The sequence below is a fragment of the Manacus candei genome, unplaced genomic scaffold (genome assembly GCF_025592945.1).
Source record: "Manacus candei isolate 608988 ecotype Guabito, Panama unplaced genomic scaffold, ASM2559294v1 h1tg000088l, whole genome shotgun sequence".
Lineage (NCBI taxonomy): Eukaryota > Metazoa > Chordata > Aves > Passeriformes > Pipridae > Manacus > Manacus candei.
Genome location: NW_026138136.1, coordinates 3,648,404 through 3,671,400, shown reverse-complemented (window position 1 = coordinate 3,671,400; position 22,997 = coordinate 3,648,404). Strand labels below are relative to the sequence as shown.

General features: G+C 38.4%; 1 protein-coding gene across 3 annotated transcripts in view; it reads right to left on the bottom strand.

The window, feature by feature from the left end:
* Window positions 1-15: 15 nt before the first annotated feature.
* Window positions 16-22,997, bottom strand: part of LOC127482431 (uncharacterized) — a 34,153-nt gene continuing 11,171 nt past the window's right edge. For 2 of the 3 annotated variants that reach the window (XM_051812737.1, XM_051812739.1), the window contains 12 exons: window positions 19,134-19,184; window positions 17,108-17,185; window positions 14,120-14,256; window positions 13,452-13,571; window positions 13,026-13,056; window positions 9,743-9,764; window positions 9,172-9,196; window positions 8,283-8,321; window positions 6,983-7,087; window positions 5,928-6,033; window positions 4,582-5,499; window positions 16-3,681 (listed from right to left, as the gene is read on the bottom strand). In XM_051812737.1, the coding sequence (XP_051668697.1) occupies window positions 4,583-5,499; window positions 5,928-6,033; window positions 6,983-7,087; window positions 8,283-8,321; window positions 9,172-9,196; window positions 9,743-9,764; window positions 13,026-13,056; window positions 13,452-13,571; window positions 14,120-14,256; window positions 17,108-17,185; window positions 19,134-19,184 (1,631 nt within the window). In that variant the 3' untranslated portion in view covers window positions 16-3,681; window position 4,582. The remainder of the gene's footprint in view (window positions 3,682-4,581; window positions 5,500-5,927; window positions 6,034-6,982; window positions 7,088-8,282; window positions 8,322-9,171; window positions 9,197-9,742; window positions 9,765-13,025; window positions 13,057-13,451; window positions 13,572-14,119; window positions 14,257-17,107; window positions 17,186-19,133; window positions 19,185-22,997) is intronic. The other variant, XM_051812738.1, reaches the window with a different exon arrangement.

The window sequence follows — 22,997 nt, the reverse complement described above, 5'->3', positions numbered from 1 at the left end:
AGGGGGTGGTGGCATTATTTCTGTTTCAGAGATGTCTCCCACTTGGATGGCTTGTTTTTCTTGTCTTTTATTTTCTAGCTGCCTCCTTTTTTCAGGGTATCCTTGGGTGAGCTTCAAATACAACTTCTTCACACCTGTGTCCATTATTGCATCTTCCTTGATAAGTTCCGCACAAAAACTCTGACTACTCTCAATGTGTTCCCTCTGCTTAGTCATCTTGTTTAACATCAGCACTCTTCCATTTTGTGGTGAAGCACTTATTTGAAGTGGCCTTGAATTGACAGTCAAACACACTCATAGGGCTACCCTACATCTCAGCATTTACAGCTGATGAGACAGTGGAAAAACTGAAGCAAAACAATTAATGACTGTGTCATACACCATCTCCGGCAGTAACTCTGCAAGCAACTTGGAGGAAGCAAAGAGAAGTTAACAAAAGAAGTCAAGGTTACAATGTTATTTCCAGGTGACCCTGAGATTAGCTCAGTTGGTTAAAGCATCTTTGGCCCTTGTGGGTCCCTTCCAACTCAGAATATTCTGTGACTCTGTGTCTTGGCCAAGATAGAGTGTCTAGTGTCAGAGTGAAGACAGCAAAGTGGCAACTGTGCAGTTGTCAAACATCTGTCATGCAGAGAAGCCGCTACTAGTTGTCAGGTGATAATAAATCAGACCCTTAGTGACAGTTCAGCAACGCTCTGAACACTCTTCTGGTGTGAAATATCTGGGACCAAGACCAATGGTCTCCATAGCATAAGCCCACCAAAATAAGGAATTCTCCCAAAGCACTTAGGGCATTGTCACCCAAAGGCCAATGGTTTTTTTGGGTGAAGAGAGGGAGCAAGAATAATGGCCAATGTCAGAAACCACCTCACCCAATAGCCTTGAATGAACTGTGAAAGTTACTTTAAGAAGATAAAGGAGAAAGACTTCCACCAGTTACTGCTTGAAACTTCCCTCCCCAGAAGGCTGAGATGATCACAAGATATGTTCTCTTCCAAAAAACATTAACAGAAAAGCCCTAATGTTTTGGGCTCAAAAGAACTTGCCCATTCCTTTCCCACTAAGGAATCTGTCCCTTTGGATCGTACACCCACATGAAATACAGTAATTCTGAGAAATGTTTTGAGGAGCATTAATAGGTCTAAGGTACAAAACTAAAAAAGCTGGAATCTGACAGACTTCCCAAGTTGTCTGAAGGATGTTTCTGTGTCCAGCTGGCCTTGTTCTGCTTCACTGTCTTGCATGCAAACAGCTGGCTCCAGCACTTTGTGAAGGAGCATCACTGCTGCAAAGAATCACCCAGGTGGCTCTGGATTGAAACAACTCTGGTCCCAGTGGATAACACGCGTCTGAAGGTATGAAAGCAGGTACACCACAGACCAAGAAAACGGCTGAAAAGGAGACCGTTTACCCCCCAGTGCATGTTCTACTCTGGATTTTTATCAATGGCTTTCTAAGGAAATGGGAAACTGATGCAAAGGGCTCAGGTGCAGCCTCAAAATGCTTGCCTCCATGCCAAAGCCTGTGATGTAGCTGGTTTAGTGCTGGCAGGTGGCAAGCACCCAATGCTGCTCTGCATGCTGTCAGTACCTACTTTGTGAAGGTTTCTTGAAGAAAAACTAGAGCCTGGAGAAACAGGAACAGGCAGAGGAATCATTCTATTCCAGTTCTATACTACATGGGAGCAAGATAAGGCAAAGGGGTTTCTTGGGAGTATGGAGTAGTCAGTAATTTACAGCTCAGGAAACCTTTAGTAAATCAATGCTCTCAACTTAGTCACTACTCCAATTCCGTTTCAAAGTGGAAGAACTGTTTCCCAAATGCAGGACTCTGCAGGGCCAGTAACTGCTGCTCAGAACGAAAAATATGAAGGGAATGTGTAGGTGGAAAGAACATCTAATTTGGGCAGAGATCACCCAGCTGCTGTGTGCCAGTGGGGTGTACAGTAAAGGCCATAAAAGCCCAAAAGGTGTGAGAAATGGGGAAGAAAGAGCTTTCTACAACAAGCTCAGATGAAAAGGTCTTAACTTGAATTGAGAGTTGCAACAGTAATATTTTCTAGCAACATTTTTTCTACAGTTTCAGAATTTTAGTTGCACTACACTTTCTGTGGTAGTAACATTTGTGTAAATAATTTCTGATAATATTTAAATGTAGATATTAACTGATCAGTCCCACAGAGTTTTAAATCAAAACTCTGGCAGACACCTGTGGTAGAAAATCATACTTTTGCCCTTTAAGCAAGAAGGTTGACTATGGAATTCAGTGGATGAAAAAAGTGTATGGCACAACTACTAAGTGTATGCCATTATAAACCACTCAAACACACCAGTAAGTATGAGAGGAAGTAAAGAAAATAGTGAACAGGAATGCAAAAGGAAAGCGCATCTTTTCAAATGCAGAAGCAAAATAATTACAGAAGGACAATTTTAGGGAATTGAATTTACATGCTTAATAATAAATTGCTTTGAGTTTTTGTTAAAATTTACATGACAAGATCTAAAATGTATTTTGTCAGCTCATGAAGACTAATCCTGCTTCAGCACAAGTATTTAATGCACAGACACAGTTTAGGTATGGGTGAGAAGAAAAATGAAAGTCCACAACACAGCAGTGAGAAGGAAAATGGACACTGGGGAGTAAACTGTCTCACTTTACTTTTTTATTTCAGCTCCATGTAAGGTGGTTTTAATTACATAAAGCAGACATCTAAAGCCAAGAATTCATCAGCATGTGGCCCAGAAGTGTGGGGAAAAGAAAAAAAAACACAGACCACTGATAAACATCATGAACTGGCAAGTATTCCTCAGTTAGTATGACATTCTGATTATTTATTCTTTCCTGTTATTTTATCTGATTCCCTTATAGATTTTACTATTTCTTAATAAGCTTTTGCCAATAGAAAGAATCAAGAATTTTTATTTTAGGATGGGTCAATCCATCAAATGAGTTTTTAAGTCAATTTATAACAATTTCATTCAGAACAATATAATAAAATCTGCATATATTTCACACCTTTTTACTATGCAAAAATGAAAGTAATATGCCGCATATTCTAGGACGCACCAGTCCTAGAATAGATTGTATTTTCCTCATATAGCATCACATTAAGACAGAGAATTCCTTTGCAGCTCACCATTCAGAAATGTAGTGTATCAATTTCTAAAAATATGCTAATTATAAAGTCTCAAATTAATAGAATTGGCCTTACATTTGTGTGAAGAAAAGTAAACCTGTATTTTTTAATATTCTTCCCAAGTAGGTAACATAAAACTTCTTTTTTCTTTTTTTCTGAATTGGGAAGGGTGTTAAAAGGTTTAAAAGGTCTTTTTGCTGATGGAATAACTTTAACATATTTTCAAAAAATAACAAAAGATTTTTTTTCTATAATATGCTAAGATGTAACAAGTACATTACAAAAAGCCTAAACAAAATAGTATGTTGATCCGTTATGTGCAAGTTTGTGTTCCAGCTACATTTTACATGTTAAAAAATTAAACCCTACCTCCCTTTACCCTTCCAAAACCAGTTAAATGCAGAATTAAATGCAGTCTCTTTCCTGAAAGACAAGAGATGGAGACTCTTGAATCTCTTCATCTGTTTCCATTTCAGCTCTTGTTGCTTCTTAATCTTTTCCTCTAGTTTCTACTAGCGCATTGACTAATGTCTGAATATTTAGTCCTAGAAAGGGGAGATAAAGACATTTAAAGTTACTTCTATTTTGTCATATTTTGCATAACACAGCATAGAAAATGTTAAAATGAAAGTTTTCCTACTAACTAGCTTCTTAGTTAATTAACTAATTCTAGTAACAGAAGCATAGTTTGCATTTGTCCAAATGACAGGTATACAGTAGTATATGCCCATGTCCCTTTAAACCCCTCTCATAATCTATTTTCTAGGAGAATTTTTTATTTTGAATACTATATCACTATTCTGAACATTAAGGACTATTTCTACAATAATTAGAAAAAAATAAATTGTCATATAATGAACCAGCTCTTTGATAACATTTATGTTATCCCAGTGGGTTTAATCCATTTGGAGTATTTATTATAATGCCATCCAGGTCTGGTTCTGCATGCATTACAATGTTTGTCTTTATGCCAATACATTCCCTAGAATAGATTACATCTTCCTCATACAGCACCACAGTAAGACAGAGAATACATTTGATGTGACATTCTCCTTTCTTTGTCTAAACAGAAATGCAGTGTATCAATTTCTAAAAATATGCTAACAATGTAAGTGTATTGCAATGTAACACTGCGGCCCTAACAGTACAAACTCATGATATAAAATGCTAGTTAGAAAGATGACCTAGGACAAACCTTTCAATTCAGAAAATTTTTATTCTATCAAAATTTCCTCCCACTGACTGCTCTATTTAGTTGCCAAGAGGCACAGTGTCCTAGAGAGGCAATACCACCTTTCTTCAGCTGATACAGACACTGAGCAAAAAGAACTCGACTCCCCTGAACAGCATGTCCTGTCTCTGAAACACACACAACACACAATCTCCTGCCTATGTTAAAGCAACTACGTTGATGTAACTCATATGCAAACTAATCACAATCTTACTTTAAAGTACTGGATAATATGGAGCCAACTGTTTGAGCCTCCTGGTCATTGTAGGTATATCCTTTCCTTGTAGTCTGTTCACAGTGTTGGAAGCAAGACCAACATCATCTTCGTCGAACATCTTATCTGAGCTTCTGAACTGCTGGTAATCTCTGTATGAACCACTGCCAGAAAATGAGTCCTGATGTGAAGTCCAGTCACTCTGGTAGCCTGCTTTCTGATGCCTGAATCCTTGACAACTAGATTCCTGGTTCCAGCTAGACTCCTGCTTCCAGCTAGAGCTCTGGTTCCACCTAGAGTCCTCATTCCACTCATTCCACCTGGTGTCCTGGTGCCACCTGGAGCCACCTCTTCCTGAAACAGCAGAATTTGCAGAAGATGTACAAGTATTCACAGACTCATCATGCTTGTAAGAGGAATAGCTTTGCAATGGATCATTTGTGGAGTATCTTCCAGATGAAGGATACGAGGCTGTAGAATTGGGATAGGATGATCCTTGATCACTTACAGTCCACGCTTTTGTACACGCTTGTTGATTCATCCATTTTGTATTTTCCCTGCCATATGAGAGTCTGTTATCGTGGAGTTTACTTCCTTGCACGTCTCTGGACATATATTCTGCTGAGTACTCCCTCACTGGGCTTGTCACATAGGAAGAGGCCCCACCAGCTGAATTACTGCCAGATGCAGATTGGCTGAACTGTCCCAGCCATTCACTGACACCACTGGCAGGACTTCCAGTGTGAAGAGCAAGAGAGTCCCTGAGTGCAGACATCGTTGCAAAGTCATTAGACATCAGATGACAGGAAGATGATCCATCATCTGCTTGGTAACTGTATGAATGAGCAGGAGCAAAAGAAGCTTCTGCAGAGCACTCTTCATACTGAGACAAAAAACCTTGATTCCAGTTAGAACTTCCTGAATAAATAAAGAAAGGACACTAAAAGTTAGCAAAACATTAAAATATCAACTGCAAACACAACATTTTATAAAGTGATTCTATGAAGTGCCCTTCTGTTCTTTTCCCATTTCCTACCTTTATGTCTTACCTGAGTCTGGCATCTTTTCACCCAAAAATTCTAATGTTAAATAGGTCAGGAAGGGTTACTGCTTGGATTTCCTATAACCTTTACTGCTGTAACACTACTCAGTGAAACAGAAATGTTCTTAGACAGTCGAGGCTGAAGTCATTAAGGCTTCAGAAAGCGATATCCTGAACTGACTCAGGGCACAGACACAGAGTGTGCTAGCTAAGAAGCACTATGGCTGGCCATTAAAGTAAATCTTTTCACAATCTGTGCAGTCTCAAGAGTATACTTAAACGAGGAAAAAAATATTTAAATTACCTTTGTATTTTCCATATGGCTTATAGTGTTGTGGGATGCTTTTCCTTCCTGGAAATTCATCTTGAGATATTGACATCAGTGGCCTCAGACTATTAGTGTAATTAACCTAGGCAAAGCAAAAGGTCAGAATGTCTGGTTTTTAAACTCAAAACTCAAACATTCTAAAAAAAAAAAAAATAGTAAGCTCCTCAAAGAAAGTTAGTAGAGTACAATTTTAGGTGAAAGCAAAATCCACACGAAGGATGCGTTGTTCTGTTGCTCAAAATGACCACATTATACCTCAATTTTCAAAAGTATTATTTGGAACAGGTACGCATCTGGAGAACGGAATGAGGTGTCTGGGGAAGACAATGCCTCCTGTTTCAAATTTCTTTATTGCCTCATCTCTCATCACCACCTGGCTAAAATATAAAACTGGTACATATGCACATCCTGTCTTTAGCTGGGAAATGCAAAATGGAAGGCTCAGTTGAGAGATTAAGCTATAGCAACAATGTTTAACTGGTAGTGGTGGTGGCATTTGCACAGAGACAGTTACTGTAGCTCAGCTGACATGGAATATATTATTGAGAATACAGTCTGAAACATCCTCCATTAAAAACACATGCTGAATTTTGTGAACCAGTAGCTACTAGAGGTGATGAATCATTTTTTTCACAGATTCTGGTCCTCCTTCAGACCCATTTTTTCTACAGGTATTCAATTTCTATGCCAAGAAGCTATGGAGGTTTGTAAGGGCCAACAGAAAGTCAAGAACATCTTGCCTACCTTAGTCTTAATAGATTAATGCTCCCAACTGAGAGCAGAGCTACAGGTCATGAGACAGACTTACCCACATGCCAGCAAAAGGAAAAAGTGGCACTTGAAGCCTGATTAATCTTAGAAGACAAGCAATCAAGCAAGGGACCAACTACAGAAGAAGGATGACAAGTATATTTAACTGGGATTTTTGACCATGCCTGAACTGTTACAGTTTGTAACAGTACAGTCTGGCAGGGTGTTAACTCCTTCCCTCCCAATGGCAAAAAAACTCCGGTCAAGATTAAGTTACTTACTGCTGCTTTCTTTTCACAAAAGGCCTTCAAAGCCTCTGTGAGTTCCTGTGTAATGCGAACAACAAGTGTTGCTTCTGAGTCTGAGGTGATGTGAAAAGTTTCCTGCTGAAAAACATGGTTAGAATTGGTCATTAGGATGCCAAAGGGTCATGCACACAGAGATCAAAGTTAAACTTTGATTTTTTATAACAAAAATTATACTATTAGTTGATTTATAAGACATATAATAAATATATACACACACATATCAAAATATAAAATTGTGAACATAATTATGGCCTGATAACAGGTAAAACATAAACCCGGATTTCTCTGCCACTCCCTTACTGTCAATCATGAACATTTTGTTGCAGATGGAGAAGGGCACAAGTCCTAAATTTATGTTTTCTGTGTAGAAAATTGAATAAAAAGTATGCCTTAGGCTAATTTGTAAGTATATAAAGTTATAAGTGATTACAGTAAGTTAAAAGAATATAGGCAGTCTGCCACAAGGAATAGCCATGATTCCTGTAGATAAAAGTCAATTAACTGTGTATCAAGTATTTTTGGTATTTTACTGATTAGACTTGCTTTTTCACTCTCTTTCCAAAGTCACAAGTAGCCACAGCTTAAAAAAAATGAAGCATGCATCTCAAAACATTCTACTTCTGATTTCCATGTATAAACACAATTCAAACTCAAATGAAATTTTCCAATTACCATAGGTACAGGACATGACTTTCACAGAGTAAAACAGTGAATACAAATGGTCATATATTTTCACAACGTGAACCCAGAAGACAAACCAAGGCTTACTATACCACTGCCAACAGCAACTGAACAGATAAAACTTCCCCCACTTGCTCCAACACCAGCAGCTGTGCTCTCATATCCCTCAGTTTCACTTGTCTGTCTAGTTCTGCAGCAGCAGCACCACAAGCCACAGCATCCCAGGCAGCAACACCAGACCAGTTCCTCTTGTTCAGCATTATCACCAACCCCATTAAATACAGGCAGCCAATAGCACTGGAGAAACATCAGTGCTGCAAACTGACACTGCTTGTCAGGGTGACTCCTCAGCAAAGGGAAGAGTCATCCAGAGAACAGGTCAAGAGCCCACATTTAATCCACCAAATTGTTTTGAGTTGACAGGCTACGACTGCACCAGGTTTTCAAAGAGCAGAGTCCATTAAAAGAGAATTTAGAAATTGGTGTTATGGTCAAATGAGTTTGATCAGGAATCAGAGGCTCCTTCACAATATTCATTGCATAATATTGGTGAAACTGAACAACTCTTATCACAATTATTTTACATACATACCAAGAACTCTAGAGCTTTTTGTTTCCGAACAGGATCATTCTGTGGAATTGTAGAATAGGGGAGAAAAATTAAAAGACTCAATACTATAATATTTGTTGCATCATCTTGTACAAAACAAGACATTTTGATCTTTTATCCAGCAACAAGTCAACACAAAGAAAAGACAGTAATTTTAGGTCACAGCCATAAACATATAACCTTAGAGTTTCACTATCAGTTAGGTAGCAGCTACTACAAATACAACTGCATTACTTTCAATACCAGGAAGAAGAACACATTTCATATCTAAGCCATATCCATATAATTCCCAGGCTTTCCTCACTCAGGACCAAAATCATGTTTAAAAAAGTCAAGTGCTCAGCTGTATTTAGCACAGTACCTGACCAGCCTGAGGCCTGCACAACCAACCTCTGCCACTACGATAAAAATGAGGCAGTTCTCAGTGTTTGTGCCCAGTGTTGGTTAGGGCAGATATTTGAGAGAACATTTTGAGTTTCACCTTTGAGTTAGAAAAAACGATTGTAAACTTTTAGACATATCTTAAAATTTAAACCAAACCTTCAGAATAGAATACCTTTGATCTGAAGAGGGGCAAAACAGAGAAGGGGAGACTGCAGCTCAGGTTGAGAGACCTGGCCTGCAGACACTGGATCTGAGACTCTTAGTGACTCTGAACAGGATTTATGAGAGCTAAGGTGAATGTACAGTATTCACCTCCCCTCTGCTATGATGAACACAAAACCCTGGTCATTAGGTCAATTGCTTCTGCAATAATATTAATAAAAGAGTAAATGAAGTCAAAGAGTAAACATTTTTCAGAAAAATTAAAAGCAAGCATAAGGAAACTGCTACAACATAAGATACTTGCAGAGTTACTACCTCTACATACCTCATGCTTATAATCATCTTCCCACCTTAAAAGAAAGAAATTACAATATTAAGATGCATTCTAAAACTACAAAAAAAAGTTTGTTTTACTCACAGCATCTAGAACCAAAATATTTAAGTTTCCAAATTTATATCACTTACCAATACAGGATATCTAAAAAATAACAGTATTTTAAATATGCCATAAAGGTCCTTATTCTGAATGACTCTCAAAGAGATCCAGTAGTACTCATGAACTTCTTTACAGATCAGCTAAAGGAGATGACTAAAGTAATGGTGGGGTTTTTTTGTCTTCCTATATGAACACAAGTGCCTTTTATACAATTTACTCAGCCTATGGCATCACAAATAGACTGGATAGCCTGAAATTTCAACTGCAATTTCTTTGTGAGTGCAATATTTCAAAAGCCATAGCTACTATTTCCGCACAGACAAAAAGGAACAATCTACAAAAGAGGAATAAGTACAGTGGAAAGACAATATAAAATATTTTCCCCATATGTCGTGATGTTTGTTATAGAAAAGTAGATGAAAAATCTCTTTTGATTCCCCTGTGGGGATAGTATTCTCACCTTGCTTTCTTCTTTGATGGGGCTAGAAAATGAAAAAGTATTATTAGCAACATCACAGGGTTTCCACCATACTACTGCAACAGATGCATTACACACAGAGAACAGTTACTGGCCCTGACGTGACTGCAGTTTATTTAAAGAGCAGGATTCAGCAGCCTAAAACTAGACACATTATTGCCATTTTAGGAATTACCAGGCATCCTTGATGAAAAGTCTACGGGAGGCTTGTGCCCTAACTGGTTTGCAGGGTACCCTACAAAACCTGTTCATGTTCAGGCAGCTGAATCCCACACAAGAAGTCTGTATGGATTGAACTGAGGTGGGCATGCCTACTCCACAAAAACAGTGAAAAGGTTTGGCAATGTTTTTTTCTGTGTATATACCAGTGAACCTGAAAGCTCCATATACATACAGTCTCCAACAAGAAGTTATGGGGATTCAGTGTCTAATCATCTCATCTCTATCAGTGTATAATATGAGGAGGGAGGGAAAGCTCAGTAAAACAAGACAGTCTAAGATAGTAACTATGCTTCAGAGAATCAGCTACTGCACGGTACATAACTTATCACTTCTTAAGTATTTATCAGCACAGGTGTTCCAGGATAAGCAACAGGACAAGTAATAATTCTCAGGACAAGTGACATCTTTGCTCCTACAATATGAGGCTGAAAGACTTATGTTACCATTTTAACCACTTCATGTTAACATGGTAAACACATGCTGATGAGTTGCAACATGAAGTTGCACTGTCCCAAAGTTTTCTAAATGCCAGGAAAGAAAAGGACTGCCACCATTTCAAAGAAAATATCCAATAAATTAAGAATCATGGCAATGTAGGATGTAGGGATCTCTCACAAAATCATAAAAAAGTTTAGGTTGGAAGGGACCTCTGGAGGTCACCTAGTCCAGTCTGAGAGGTAAAAGTACCACAGAGGTGGTAAGAAGAGAAACCAGTTAACTGTAAGATGAGGACACTGACAATTAGATTAATTTTCTTTGAATTATTCAATTTGTGCTGTCTTTCCAGTAAGCCTCCAAAATCTGCCCTGTTTGAAAAGAAGATGAGTGGAGACAAGGAGTACTACTCAGTTGTTGGAAACTTCACTCTACTCCAGCTAATGACTGAAGTTCTGCTCACTCTGACAAGGACTAGCCTCAAGATCAGATCTGAATGGTTAGGCTTGAGTCCAGCTGAGTTTTACAAGTCTTCAACAATGGTGGTTTTTCACCTATTTGGTCAGGCACTTTCAGTGTGTAGTAACTTCAGTTCCATTGTCTAGTCCAACCTTCTACTTGAAGCAGGACTACTGCCAACATAAGATTCTAGTTTTGTATCACCAAGTCTTGAAAACCTGCAAGGATGAAGAGTTCACTACCTATGGATAACCTGTACTACCCTCCCTGAACTCAGTTTTTCCCAAGTTCAGCCTCTCAAGCTGCCATCTCTGGTCATCTCATTACATTGTCTGCAATTACCAACAACTTTGACTTTGTCATCTTTGTAGCAGTCTACAAGCAGTTATCATGCCTTACCCTTCTCTTTCCAGTTCTAAACAAGCACAGCTCCCTCAAACCCTCACCCTAGGCACATGCTAATGACCCCTGAAAAACTCCATAATCCTCTCCAATTTCTCCAGCTTCCCCTTGAACTAGAAGGAACAAAACTGGACACATTATTCCAAGTTTGGTCTTACCAGCACCAAATAATTGAGGATAAGATTGTTCTCCAATATTCTGCCTGTGCTCAACCTGTAGCATCACAATATGAGATTTGCCTTGTGTGAAATAAAAGCGTTCTCTTGGCTCATATACAGCTTGGCATCCACCGTAACCCTCAAGTCTTTTTTAGCAAGACTGACCAGTCTATCACTTCCCATCCTGTATTGACTCACAGTTATCACTTCCCCATTGAAGATACAGACAGGCTTCTCCAGATATCTGCTATAATTTCAATCTGAAAAGCCTGGTGCAAAATAGCCAAGTCAACCTCTGGACTTATTTCCAGTTTGCTGCTGTATTCCACAGCAGCATTAAGAATAGATTTTAGACAGGAAAAAAAAATGATGCAGGCAGAATTCAGAGACTAAATCAGACCAGAACTTGATATGTTCTACTACCAAACTGTGCTTATACACAAGGCTTCAAGCTCAACTTCACACTTTGAGCTATTGGCTACAGGAATTACCTTCATTAAGTCAGTATTTTTAATCCAAAGCCCAAGACAAAATACATATAACCTCTCCTCTTTAGGGAATAAAGAAATGCTGTAATTTTTCCTTTAAGAAAAGCGACAAATCAATCACTTCAAGGTCTCTCATACATACATACCTGTCTACATATATATATAAGAATATATAATCTTATCTTAGTTTTGCATAAGATCTGTGCAGCAGCCAAAATTTGGTGTTAATGTCCATTTTGCTTCTTGCAAACTAGTATATGTCACCAAAAGGCCTGTCTTAATTATATGCTCAAACTCGCTCTTGCTGAAATTTGCCAATATGATCTAGTCTAAAGACATACAGCTGCTAAACCAGTAAGCATGACTTTCTTCTAAATAACCAGAGTATTTTTATTTTGGAATTCATTTGATGTTGACCTTACCACTTAACTAGAGCAGACCTTAATACTGAATGACACAGTGCTTTTGCAGCTAACTTCACTCTAGTCCATTTCTCTAGTTCTTCATATCCTGTAGGTCTGGGTGGGATCACCCTTTTTGATGTTCCAGATTGATATTTGAGCATGTCTTCTACTTCTACAGAAGTCTACTGACTTGACTGATGTCAATTTACCCTGAACTGAGAATTACTGAGCTAGATTACTGTGTCACATTCCCTTTTCCTCACAAGAGACACAAACAGAGCTCAAAAAGATTCTCTGCCACCTTGTTTAGACCAACACCTCAGACCAACATTAAAAAGTACAATCCACAGAAGCCACTAATGATCAATCCGAAACTGATTCACACTGAAAAATTCTGTTGATCTATGCAACCTTCACCCACTTCAATCAAACCTACCTTCCTTCTACTACTAGTACTAGGGTCAAAAGGTAGCAAGGAAGTATTTCTTCAGGTTGGCTAAGGAACGTTGTAAGTCTGGCAATTTCCTTCTTTCCTCATTTCAAATTCACAAAAACCAGAAAATCTCTGAAAACATTTAGCGCTATTACAAGTTGAATGTTTCAAATCAGTCAAACTCTTGAGTTCAACTACTAAGTCAAACTAGGCCAGATATCACTTACATCAATTCTATTATATTCAAGAAATTCGTAGACTTACGTGAGGTACTTGGTCTTATGTAGCCTTCAATCTAGAAACAGAAAAAGTTTCATATTAGACTTTCTGATTAAAATTCCAAACAAGTATCTTCTGCAACTGCCTTTAGGAACGGAACAAGTACTTTTATTTATGCCAGCATAGTGTAGACCATAATTTCACAGATACTGAATCGTGTAAATATGAATGAAACTTGAGAGAAAATTTGCTTACGTTTGAGAAAATCTAAGTTGCAAAAATTAAAAATTATTGAAGTCAAGCAGTGAAATTTTTGAACCATGGAATTCAGACTGGACATTTTCAATTTAAAAAATCTAAAACCTTCGAAATTTAACAAGCTTTGTCTGCAGTACTTTTAAAATTTACTACAAACATAAACACATTGATAAAAGACATATTAACAAATACTTTACATTTACTTCCAATTACCTCATACATTTTTAACCCTTCAGTCTTCTCTAGCTCTCCTGCTATCCGTTTGAGAAATGAGACTTTGCATTCTTTTACATCTGCTGTCCTTCTCTTCATTTTGTCTGGAAATTCTTTAGACTGTTGAAAAAAACAGCTTGAAAAGGTCAATATCAAAATTCATCACAATATTAAAAAACTGACACATTTCACCTTTTGGAAAAGCTTCCAAAAGGCTGGTAAACATTGATTTGAGCATTATGAGCTAGTTTTTTCTCTGTAACACAACTAATTAAATTTTAGAGTTGCTTAAGTAGGCTTCAAAACAAATAATGGATACCATGCAAAGCTTCCTACCAAAAGGAAACATCCTCTATACCAAATCTAACAATGTTAAGGACATATTGAGGAATAAGAAAAAACCCACAACATTCTAGGGACCTGATCCTGGAAACAATCCAAACACTCAGGAACAGACTTTTGAGCTGATACAGACAGGCACCTCTGGATTGAACTGCCTCAACAGCTCACGGCATTAGAGCTTTTCATATTAATCTGACCCATGAAGAGTCAACTGTATAAGTATTAGCAATTTATCACATGGGAGTTTGAACTAATTATTTAGAGGAAAAAAGGGGGGGGGAGTATCATAAAGAAATTTTTATCAAAATGCATCAAAAATAACTCACAATGTATGCTCTCCTGTGTTTATATCCACTAAGATGTTCTATCATGGGAGCCATCTCTGTATTAAGCTCACACAGCTTGCATTCATAACGCGGCTCTTTTCTTCCTTCAAATCTGATTTCAACCACATGTTCTAAACCTGTAGAAGCAGGAGTTATAAGTATCTATATTTTACTATATTCTACTATAAACAAATGTATTCTCTTCAGTGTTGCTCATTAAAAGCCAAAATGAACATATAATAATATTCCATTTTCAGAATTTCGATACTCCCTCAGGATCACATTAGTTAAATTTATCTCTTTCCAATGTCTTATTGAGAAAGGAAATACACCATCTGTGGCAGATTTGCAAGCCTACCAAAAGAAAATATTTCATGCACCTTTCTTCCTGCTTGGGATTTTTTTTTCAAGAAAATAAAACAGAGAATGAGAATAGAAATGCCACACAAATGTCTAGATTTAAAAACTGCATTTAAACTACTTAGTCGAGCATAATTTGGACAGTGTCTGAGTAGCACAATGCAGATGTAGGAAAGACATTAATCACTTAAAAAAATTGAGTCCTTCAAAATTTAAAAATCTAAAACCTTTTTTTTAAAGTCTTAAAAGTGTAGGCTTTTTTTAATCTAAACACTTTCACATTTTACAAGAATGAAAATGGGAGTTTTCTTCATTTTCCTATAAATTACTGAGACTATCCCTTAGAAGTATTCATAAATCTCCAAGTTTGAGGCTTATTACCTAGCGTGAAAAGTTTTACTCTGAACAGCTTAAACATAACAAATTTAAAAGCAGCTTAAAACAGCAGCTGTTCCCTTATGTCATAATTTCCAATGCTCTGTATTTGTGATGGCTTGACCCCAGCCAGCAGCGAAGAACCACATAGCTGCTGGCTCACTCACATACACAGCCTTCAGCAGGGTGGGGAGAAAATAAGAAGAACAAAAGCAAGAAAACCAGGGGTTGAGATTAAAGACAAATTAATAAGTGAAGGAAAGAGGGGTGAAAAAAAAAAGAAAAACACATGCAAAACCCCGTTGCTCACTTCCCCACCAGCAGACCAATATCCAGTCACAGTCTCTGAATAGCCACCTTTGAAGTTAAACCTTGCTCCACCCTACCCTCTCCATCCCCCCCTTTTTCCTTCTTTGTCTCAATTGAGATTGCTGACAGAATATGCAGCACAGAATATCCTCTGTCCAAGTTCGGGTCAAGTGTCCTGGATGTGACACCTCCCAGACTACTGCCCACCCCCAGTCTACCCAAGTGGTGAGGGATGGGGACCCAGAGTAACGAGTCTTGACACAGTGCACTGCTCAGCAACAGAAAAAATACACTGGCACGTCATCAAAACTGCTTCAGTCACAAATCCAAAACATACAGGCTGCTATGAAGAAATTCAACCCCATCTCTGATCTGCTACAGTATTATACTTCTAAATCTTAGCTCTGCAAATAAACTATCACCTAATGAACCGAAGGCATTCCTGTAACCAAAGAGTTTTCTACTAAAAATGCTTCTAGTAATAAATTACTATGATTTTTAATATTAACACTTTATGTGGAGTAACAAAAAGACAATGCACTAAACAGGGAAATTTTCAGCTAATATTAGGAAATTTGCTGCTTAGGTCTTCAAGAGGGAACATATTTCTCTAGGCTACCAGTACATACTTGGAACACTAAGGCCACTGAGAAGGGTTGCCTAATCTAGCACTTAGAAAGAAAGAAAGCCTTAAAATTAATCTCATTAGTTTGAGACAGACAGGAAAAATATCTTACTGAACAGGAACATTGGTATATCCCACCGAATAGGAAGCCATAAAGAACCATGACTGATGACATGTCACTAGTGGCACTAAGTCCAGTTGGAGGTCAGTAGGTAGTGGTGCACCCTGGGGTCAATACTGGGTCTAGTCTGGTTACCCTCGCATACCCTCAGCAAGGCTGCTGATGACATATAACTGGGGGAGATGGCTGATACACCAGAGGGTTGTGCTGCCATCCAGAGAGACCCTGAGTGGCTGGAGCTGGGCTGACGGGAAGCTTAGGCTGGTCAACAGGGGCAAGTGCCAAGTCCTGCATCCAGGGAGGAACAAGCCCAGGCACCAGTACACATCAGTTGGGGGCTGGCTTGCTGGACAGCAGATTGGCAGGAAAAGGCCTGGTGGACACTAAGTTGAAGATGAGCCAAGAAATGTTGATGGTATCGCTGAGATGGAAAAGGAGTAGTGTTGACAGCAGGCTCTGCTCAGCACCAGTAGGGCCAATTCTGGAGTGCTATGTCAAGTTCTGGACTTCCCAGTACAAGAGCCATGGACATGTGAAGGACCATGAAGATGATGAAGGTACTAGAGCATCTCTCCTATGAGAAACAGCTGAGAGAGCTGGAACTGCTCAGCCTGAAGAAGAGAAGGCTCAGAGGGGATCTTGTCAGTGTGTATAAATATTTGAAGGGAAGGTGCAAAGAAGTGGGAGCCAGGCTCCTTTTAGTGGTGCCCAGTGACAGGACAAGAAGCAATGGCACAACTGAAACACGTCTGAACATCGGGAAACACGCCTTGACTGCGAGGATGACCAAGCACTGGCACAGGTTTCCCTGAGAGACTGTGGAGTTTTTCACCTTGGAGATATTCAAAAGCCATCTAGACATGGTCCCAGGCAAACTCCTCTGGGACTTGACCAGAGGGTTAAGACCAGCAGAAGTCACTTCCAAGCTCAAAAATTCTGTGGTCTGGGAAAAGCTTGTATACTTAGATGGCTCCTTCAGGAACAAGTTGTATTAAAAGTTAAGGTGTATAAAAGAGGTGGCCTTCATAATATGCAGTGCAACGAGCTAACGCTTAAAAGGTATGAGATAGATATTATAATATAAGTTATTGAATATATTTCCAGAAAATGAAATAGTATCTAAAATGCCACCTTTTATTTCAAAAAGCCATTTGGTCACAAATTCAAAGGTACACAATTTATAAAACAAAAAACATACCAACTAGAGGTTCTTCTCTTTTGGGATCATTCATAAAATCCTTCAGACAGGTTATGTACTTTGTAAGTCCTCTCTTCACTGAAGTAAAAAATAGACACATAAAGAGACATTACACATTATACAGTTTGCACATAACATCCATGATCTTAAAGGAGTTTCTAATGGAGACTTTAATGGGGACAAAATTTGCACTCTGAAATACATACAGAAAACAGCAAGGCCTCAGTCCCTCAACAGAAAGACTCCAACACCCTGTCCTCCATAACAAGGATTTAATGTCTTCAAGAAAAGAACCAAATAAGCAAAATAGAACTTCTAACACCATCCAATTTACTGAGGAAAGATACTGAGTTCACATTCATAGCATGTACCAGACTGTGTCAGTTCTCATGAAAAAAAAAAAGTCAAAAAAAAAAGAAAAAGAACAAAAAGTTAAAAAAAAAAAAAAGGCAAGCCAAGCCACCAGCCCCCTCCTCTCCTTAAAATCCTAATATACACATAACATTCTGGAACTGCTTGTTTGGAGTCTGAAGTCCAAGAATCATATTGCTTTAAGTCTAACAAAGAACACAATCTTCACTAATATAACAAATGCCTCTTGTGCTCTGGGCAGCCCAAAAGTGGCAAAAACACTGGTAGTATATTCCTAAGTCTGAACTAGTAGTGTTTCGATCAGGGCTGTAGCTTGGTCCTGACTGAGTTTTAATAGCCTGGTTTTTGGACTTCCTGGTCAACTGAGAACACCAGCAGAGTTCAGCTAAATGTATCTGCTAAACAATCTCAGAGAGGCAGTAAGGGTATTCAAATGTTGGACATTATAAAGGAACATGATGAAGTGTTAAAATATGTATTCCTAATCTGAGAAAAAAATGTGCAGAAATAGAACTCATCTTCCTAATCAGATAAAACTGACAAATGAATTACATAAGAGTCATAAAGACTGCTTGTTTCTTCAAACTGGAGCAAGCACGTAGAAATACCACAAGCACTGAATTGTTACTGTATTCTTTCCCATTAGGATGCCAGGTTACAGTTTAAAAAATACAAAAACCCCAAAACCTCACAGGGATAGGGAATTCCATATTTACTCCTAAATATTCATTCCATTAGGAATATGCCTGTGCTGCCATCAAGTCGAACTCCTGGGCTGCAAACAAAGAAAAATTTCACAAAGTTCCAGCATTAATTTAGATGGAAAACCTCCTGCAATTAGAAAAAACCTCCATGGGAATGCCTCCTGCCACAGCAACAGTGTGGTCCATTCCTACCAAAATTTCAGTCTTGTTAAAATCTTTCTATGTTGTTTTGGGGCTTTTTTGCCTGAGGTGACATGCAGCAGTAGCATAGTGCGACACAGTTGACACAAGTTGGTGCTACATAATTCATCTCCATAAACAAGATTCTTACAAACTGAAATGCATTATGCAGTCCTCATGCATTTGTGTGTCTGTGCAGCAACTCAATGCGAGCTGGCTATTGCCAAGCTGACAGAGAAAGGCTTCTGGTCTTAATAAAGAAAGATCCACACAGAAAAAGGTTAAAGGTCTCTTCAAGGTCATTTTCTTCTTATTTCCTAACATACAACTAAATATTCCTGTCTTAGTATCATCTTAATAGCAAACAACTCATACTGTTCTTGGTTTATATGTTTCTGGTTTGTCAAACTTCCACTGTATCATTTGTGTACAGAAAGAGTGATGCAAAATTTTTTATTGAAAACTTCAACAACCAACAAAAATTAGCTAAATGCAGTAAGATATCAGATAATCGTGAAGGCAGAAAGTATGCCTCAAGTTCAAAAGTCTTTCTGTGAAAATACTTGTAACTTCATATTCTCCTAAGACCTTTTCTTAGGAAAGAAAATTAACCAGTGTACAAAGGAAAAGCAATAGTTCAAACGTTTGGCAGGTTGCACTGCTTCTTTCTAGACCACAATCTAATCACCTGCTTTAGTCATCATTAAAACAAAACAATTGATTTCAAAGTTGCATCTGAAAAGGACATTAGCTCATTTATATTCAGCTACCTGGTCTCTGGGCTTCATACTTCATCGGAGTTTGGACTGGAGCTGCAGGACCTAGGATAACAGTTTGACAGTCAGACAACTACTTCTCATTTGCTTTTATTAAGTACCTAGTGGGTCATCCAAACATGTTACAGAATAGAAGAGTTATCTTCATTTTAAGGTTTAATATAGGCTCAGTATTCCATCTTGATGTAGTTTTCTTCTGTAACTTCACTGCTCTAAGAAAAAGTCTCTCATTCCACTCCCCTCCCCTATCAACACAATATACCAAATGTGTGAATTTCACAGAAGCCCAGAATATTAAATTCTTATTTGATTTTTAAATGCTTTTCATACTGGTTACTTATTTTAATTATTTTAACTATTCAGTATCATGCATGACAATCAATCTATGTTACAGGTACTCATCATAAAACTTCTGGTCTAAACATTTAAAGCCTAAACACAGTCTCAGACACAATCAATGTCACCATTAAATTGCATCTTCTTTTACATAGGGTTCTGTATATATTCTTAATCACTCAGAGCTTCAGAATGAATTTTCAGATGTATTTTATAAAGGTACTTCTCCTCCATTTGGAACGTTTCCCTTGCCCCACTCCCCTTCAAATCCATAGACACAAACGACCATGCATTAATGATGTTGTTGGTATTTTGTAAGTCACAGCATTCAAGTTTAAAACAAGGCGACACACTAATACTCATTTACTGGAAAAAGTGGAAGTTTGAGTTAAATTACACAATTGCACATGTAATTACTATTGAAATCAAGTTTTCTATACTCATGGTAAACACAACGTGTTGTATACATCAATTTTTTTCCTCTTTCTGCATAAGACAGGCACTTAAGAGATAGGTATCAAAGCTGTAAATCAAATCAAATCATGGTTGTAAACATGTTGCAAATAACTGCAACATTAACATAAGTGAGGGGTCTGGGAAAGCATATCTCCCTTGATTCCTTATAAGAAATTATGCATTTTTTTCAGTTAAATGCTTCAAAATTTCTGGTGGAAGAACAAAAGATCTCCAGGTACTCTGCAAGCACAACAATTCAATTGTTCAGCTAGTGTCGGAAGCTCAAGTCAGATTCCAGGTCCAGCATCTGCAGACTGACAACATGGCCAAACGCTAAATGACACAAATAAGCACCTGCGAAACAAGATTTTTAGTGCTTTATTTTGATTTTACTTCTAGGGGAAACTGCATTTACAGAGAATTGCACCAGAAGCAGTTCACAGTGCAGTCTGCCTTAACATGGTTACAGTTTACAAACATGGTCAAGCTAAAAATCAAGTTCTAGCTGCTACTATCACCAAAAGTAGCTGTTGGGGGGGTTGTGAGTTTTTTTTTCCCTTATTAAAAAAAAAGGCAGTTAGTAAATATCATTGCTCCTGGAAAAAGTTTAACAAAGCAATTATGATCTTAAAGACTCTCCCATTCAGCAACAGCGGGTTTCCAGGCTAACATTTAATTCATGCTTACTAGCCACATGGCTTTGTAATATTGCTAATAAGGTAAATTATATTTCTTAAGCACCCCAAACCCAAAACACAGTGTTTTCCCTAAAGCATATCAGACTGATCAATGAGCTGAAAATCATCTGGATTGCCAGGCTCAAAGGTGCAGCAGCCTCTTGGTGCTCAGTAAGCAGCAGAGTGCCCTAAAGACTGATTACAAGGCCCACAACAATTAATACCAACATCAGTAACCCGGCTGAGGATGCACAAAACACTCAGCAAATTCACAGACAACAGTAACCTACAGGCAACAACCAATGTCAAAGCTTCAATAAAGCAGGACCCTGGGAACATTAAGGCAAACCCCATCCTGAGATGCAGCACAAGCTGCTTACTTCAGAATACCTCATCCTCCATTATTTGGGACTTGCGAGGCTGGCTAGTACCATCCTTGTTCAGTTCAAGTGGGAAGTGGAGAAAGAAGGAGGGTTGTCATGGTTTGAGAGCCCCAAAATCCAATTCCCTAGTCCAAACCCCCCTCCCACATCTCAAAATAGCCACCAAGGCAAACAATTGAGAGCAAATAATTTATGAGAACAGTTTTGGGAGCTGGACTTGTTTAGTCTGGTAAAGTGGAGACTAAGAGGACATAGCAGGGATACATCAATGGCAGCTACAAAGATTTCCCACCCTGTGTGGACGTGACAAAAGTATTAACAAGTAGCAGCCAGAAATAGTTGCTTCAGAGGCAAAGATAAGACCTTAGGATAAAATTCCTCTTTAAGACAGAAGAGTAACTGTGGACTGATCAAACACAGGTTACAGACCCTCTGCCTGAGGAGATGTTCAAGAATTCAGCAAGCAAGGGATGACCCAGCACTGGCAGTAGTCCTGCTTCAATCAGGAAGTTAGAAAATCTTAGCAGTATCAGGAAATCCCCTTCAGCTAATGATTTTATTTAGTAAGGGCTATTTTCCAGTTACTAGTTACCTACATGAATGAACAAAAAAACCCCTTTCCTTTCAATATTCAGAGTGCTGAACATATAAAAGATGGAGAACAAAGAAACATCTGTAAGTGCATTTGTAATACACACACATTCCTAACACCAGAAATATAACAGCTATGTTTCAAAACTTAAGGGTAGTATCAGACATTGTCAATTCAGCTATTCAACAGCAAAGAAGTACTGGGCTCAGCACTGCAGATTCCCTTTTGAATGCAAGAGGGGAAGTGCAAAAGGACGCCAGATTCCAGCGTATAGAGAAACTCCCCAAGAGAGAGGTGGGTAAGGGTGTTGAAGCAGTTTTCAATCTTATACTTCTATTATTACGGCTTCTGAAACATTTCCTCTTCTAGTCTTCAAGTCAGAAAAGAACTTCCAGTTTGGGGTTTTTTTGAAAACATTGCAGTAGTTATACATCCCAAAACCTCACGCATGGTTATCAATGTTTAACAAACACTGAGCATGGAGGGACATGTTAAAATAAATAACTTTCTGATAACAAAGCTGAAATGCTGATTAGTATACTGATAAGGTTGTAACTATTGAACACATGATGTCTGTACTTTCACTGGAGAAAGAATTTGCCGTCAGTGCTGTTAAATAACTGCAGCTTATCTTCAGACTGGATTCCTCCCCTTGACTCCATGTCAACCACCACAGTGAAGCTTTCTTTACTCATGGTGCTACGTAGAGATTTTAAGTTGAAAGATGCAGATGCAGATTAGCAGCTCTAATAACTAAGCACCTAACAACATTCCTTATTACACTTTTGTACTGTTGTAAGAGCAGCACTGCAAGCTAACTCTGCACCTTACTGTAACGCGAGAAAAATTCCACAGGTTGTGTGAAAAAGAAATTCATTAATCCACTTCTCTTTGTGCCAAATTAATTTCACCAATAAAGCTAGGCAGCCCAGAAATAGCTTTAATAGGGCTCATACCCTATACTATGCCTTCTGCCTGAGCTGACTCATACTAGTAAACCACTGGATTTTGCTATTGCCCAAGCAAACATTTGCCTAACATGTATGTTGGCATTTCCCCATCATTTAATACCTCTTCCTCAAAGCAAAAAGTTTTCCAAACTTCTCTATTTTGGCCAAGAGGTCCCAGGAAAAAAAGCAATGTTCGGTCTCCTCCCCTCCTTATCCCTGAATACCTGAATCCCTGCAACTGCCTCAAAACAAGCTGAAAGAAGTATTTCATCTGTCCAATTATATCACTGTACAAAGGAATTACATGACTAAAATTCATATACTCAGCTGAGCTTTGATTTAACTCTCTTATTAAAGTCTTAGAACTTCAGCATCTTCCATTCCCCTATCTTCCATTAAGGTGCTCTCCTCTGAACTGCTGAAGAGCAGGCAAAAAAACCCCAACAAACCCAAACCAAAACAAC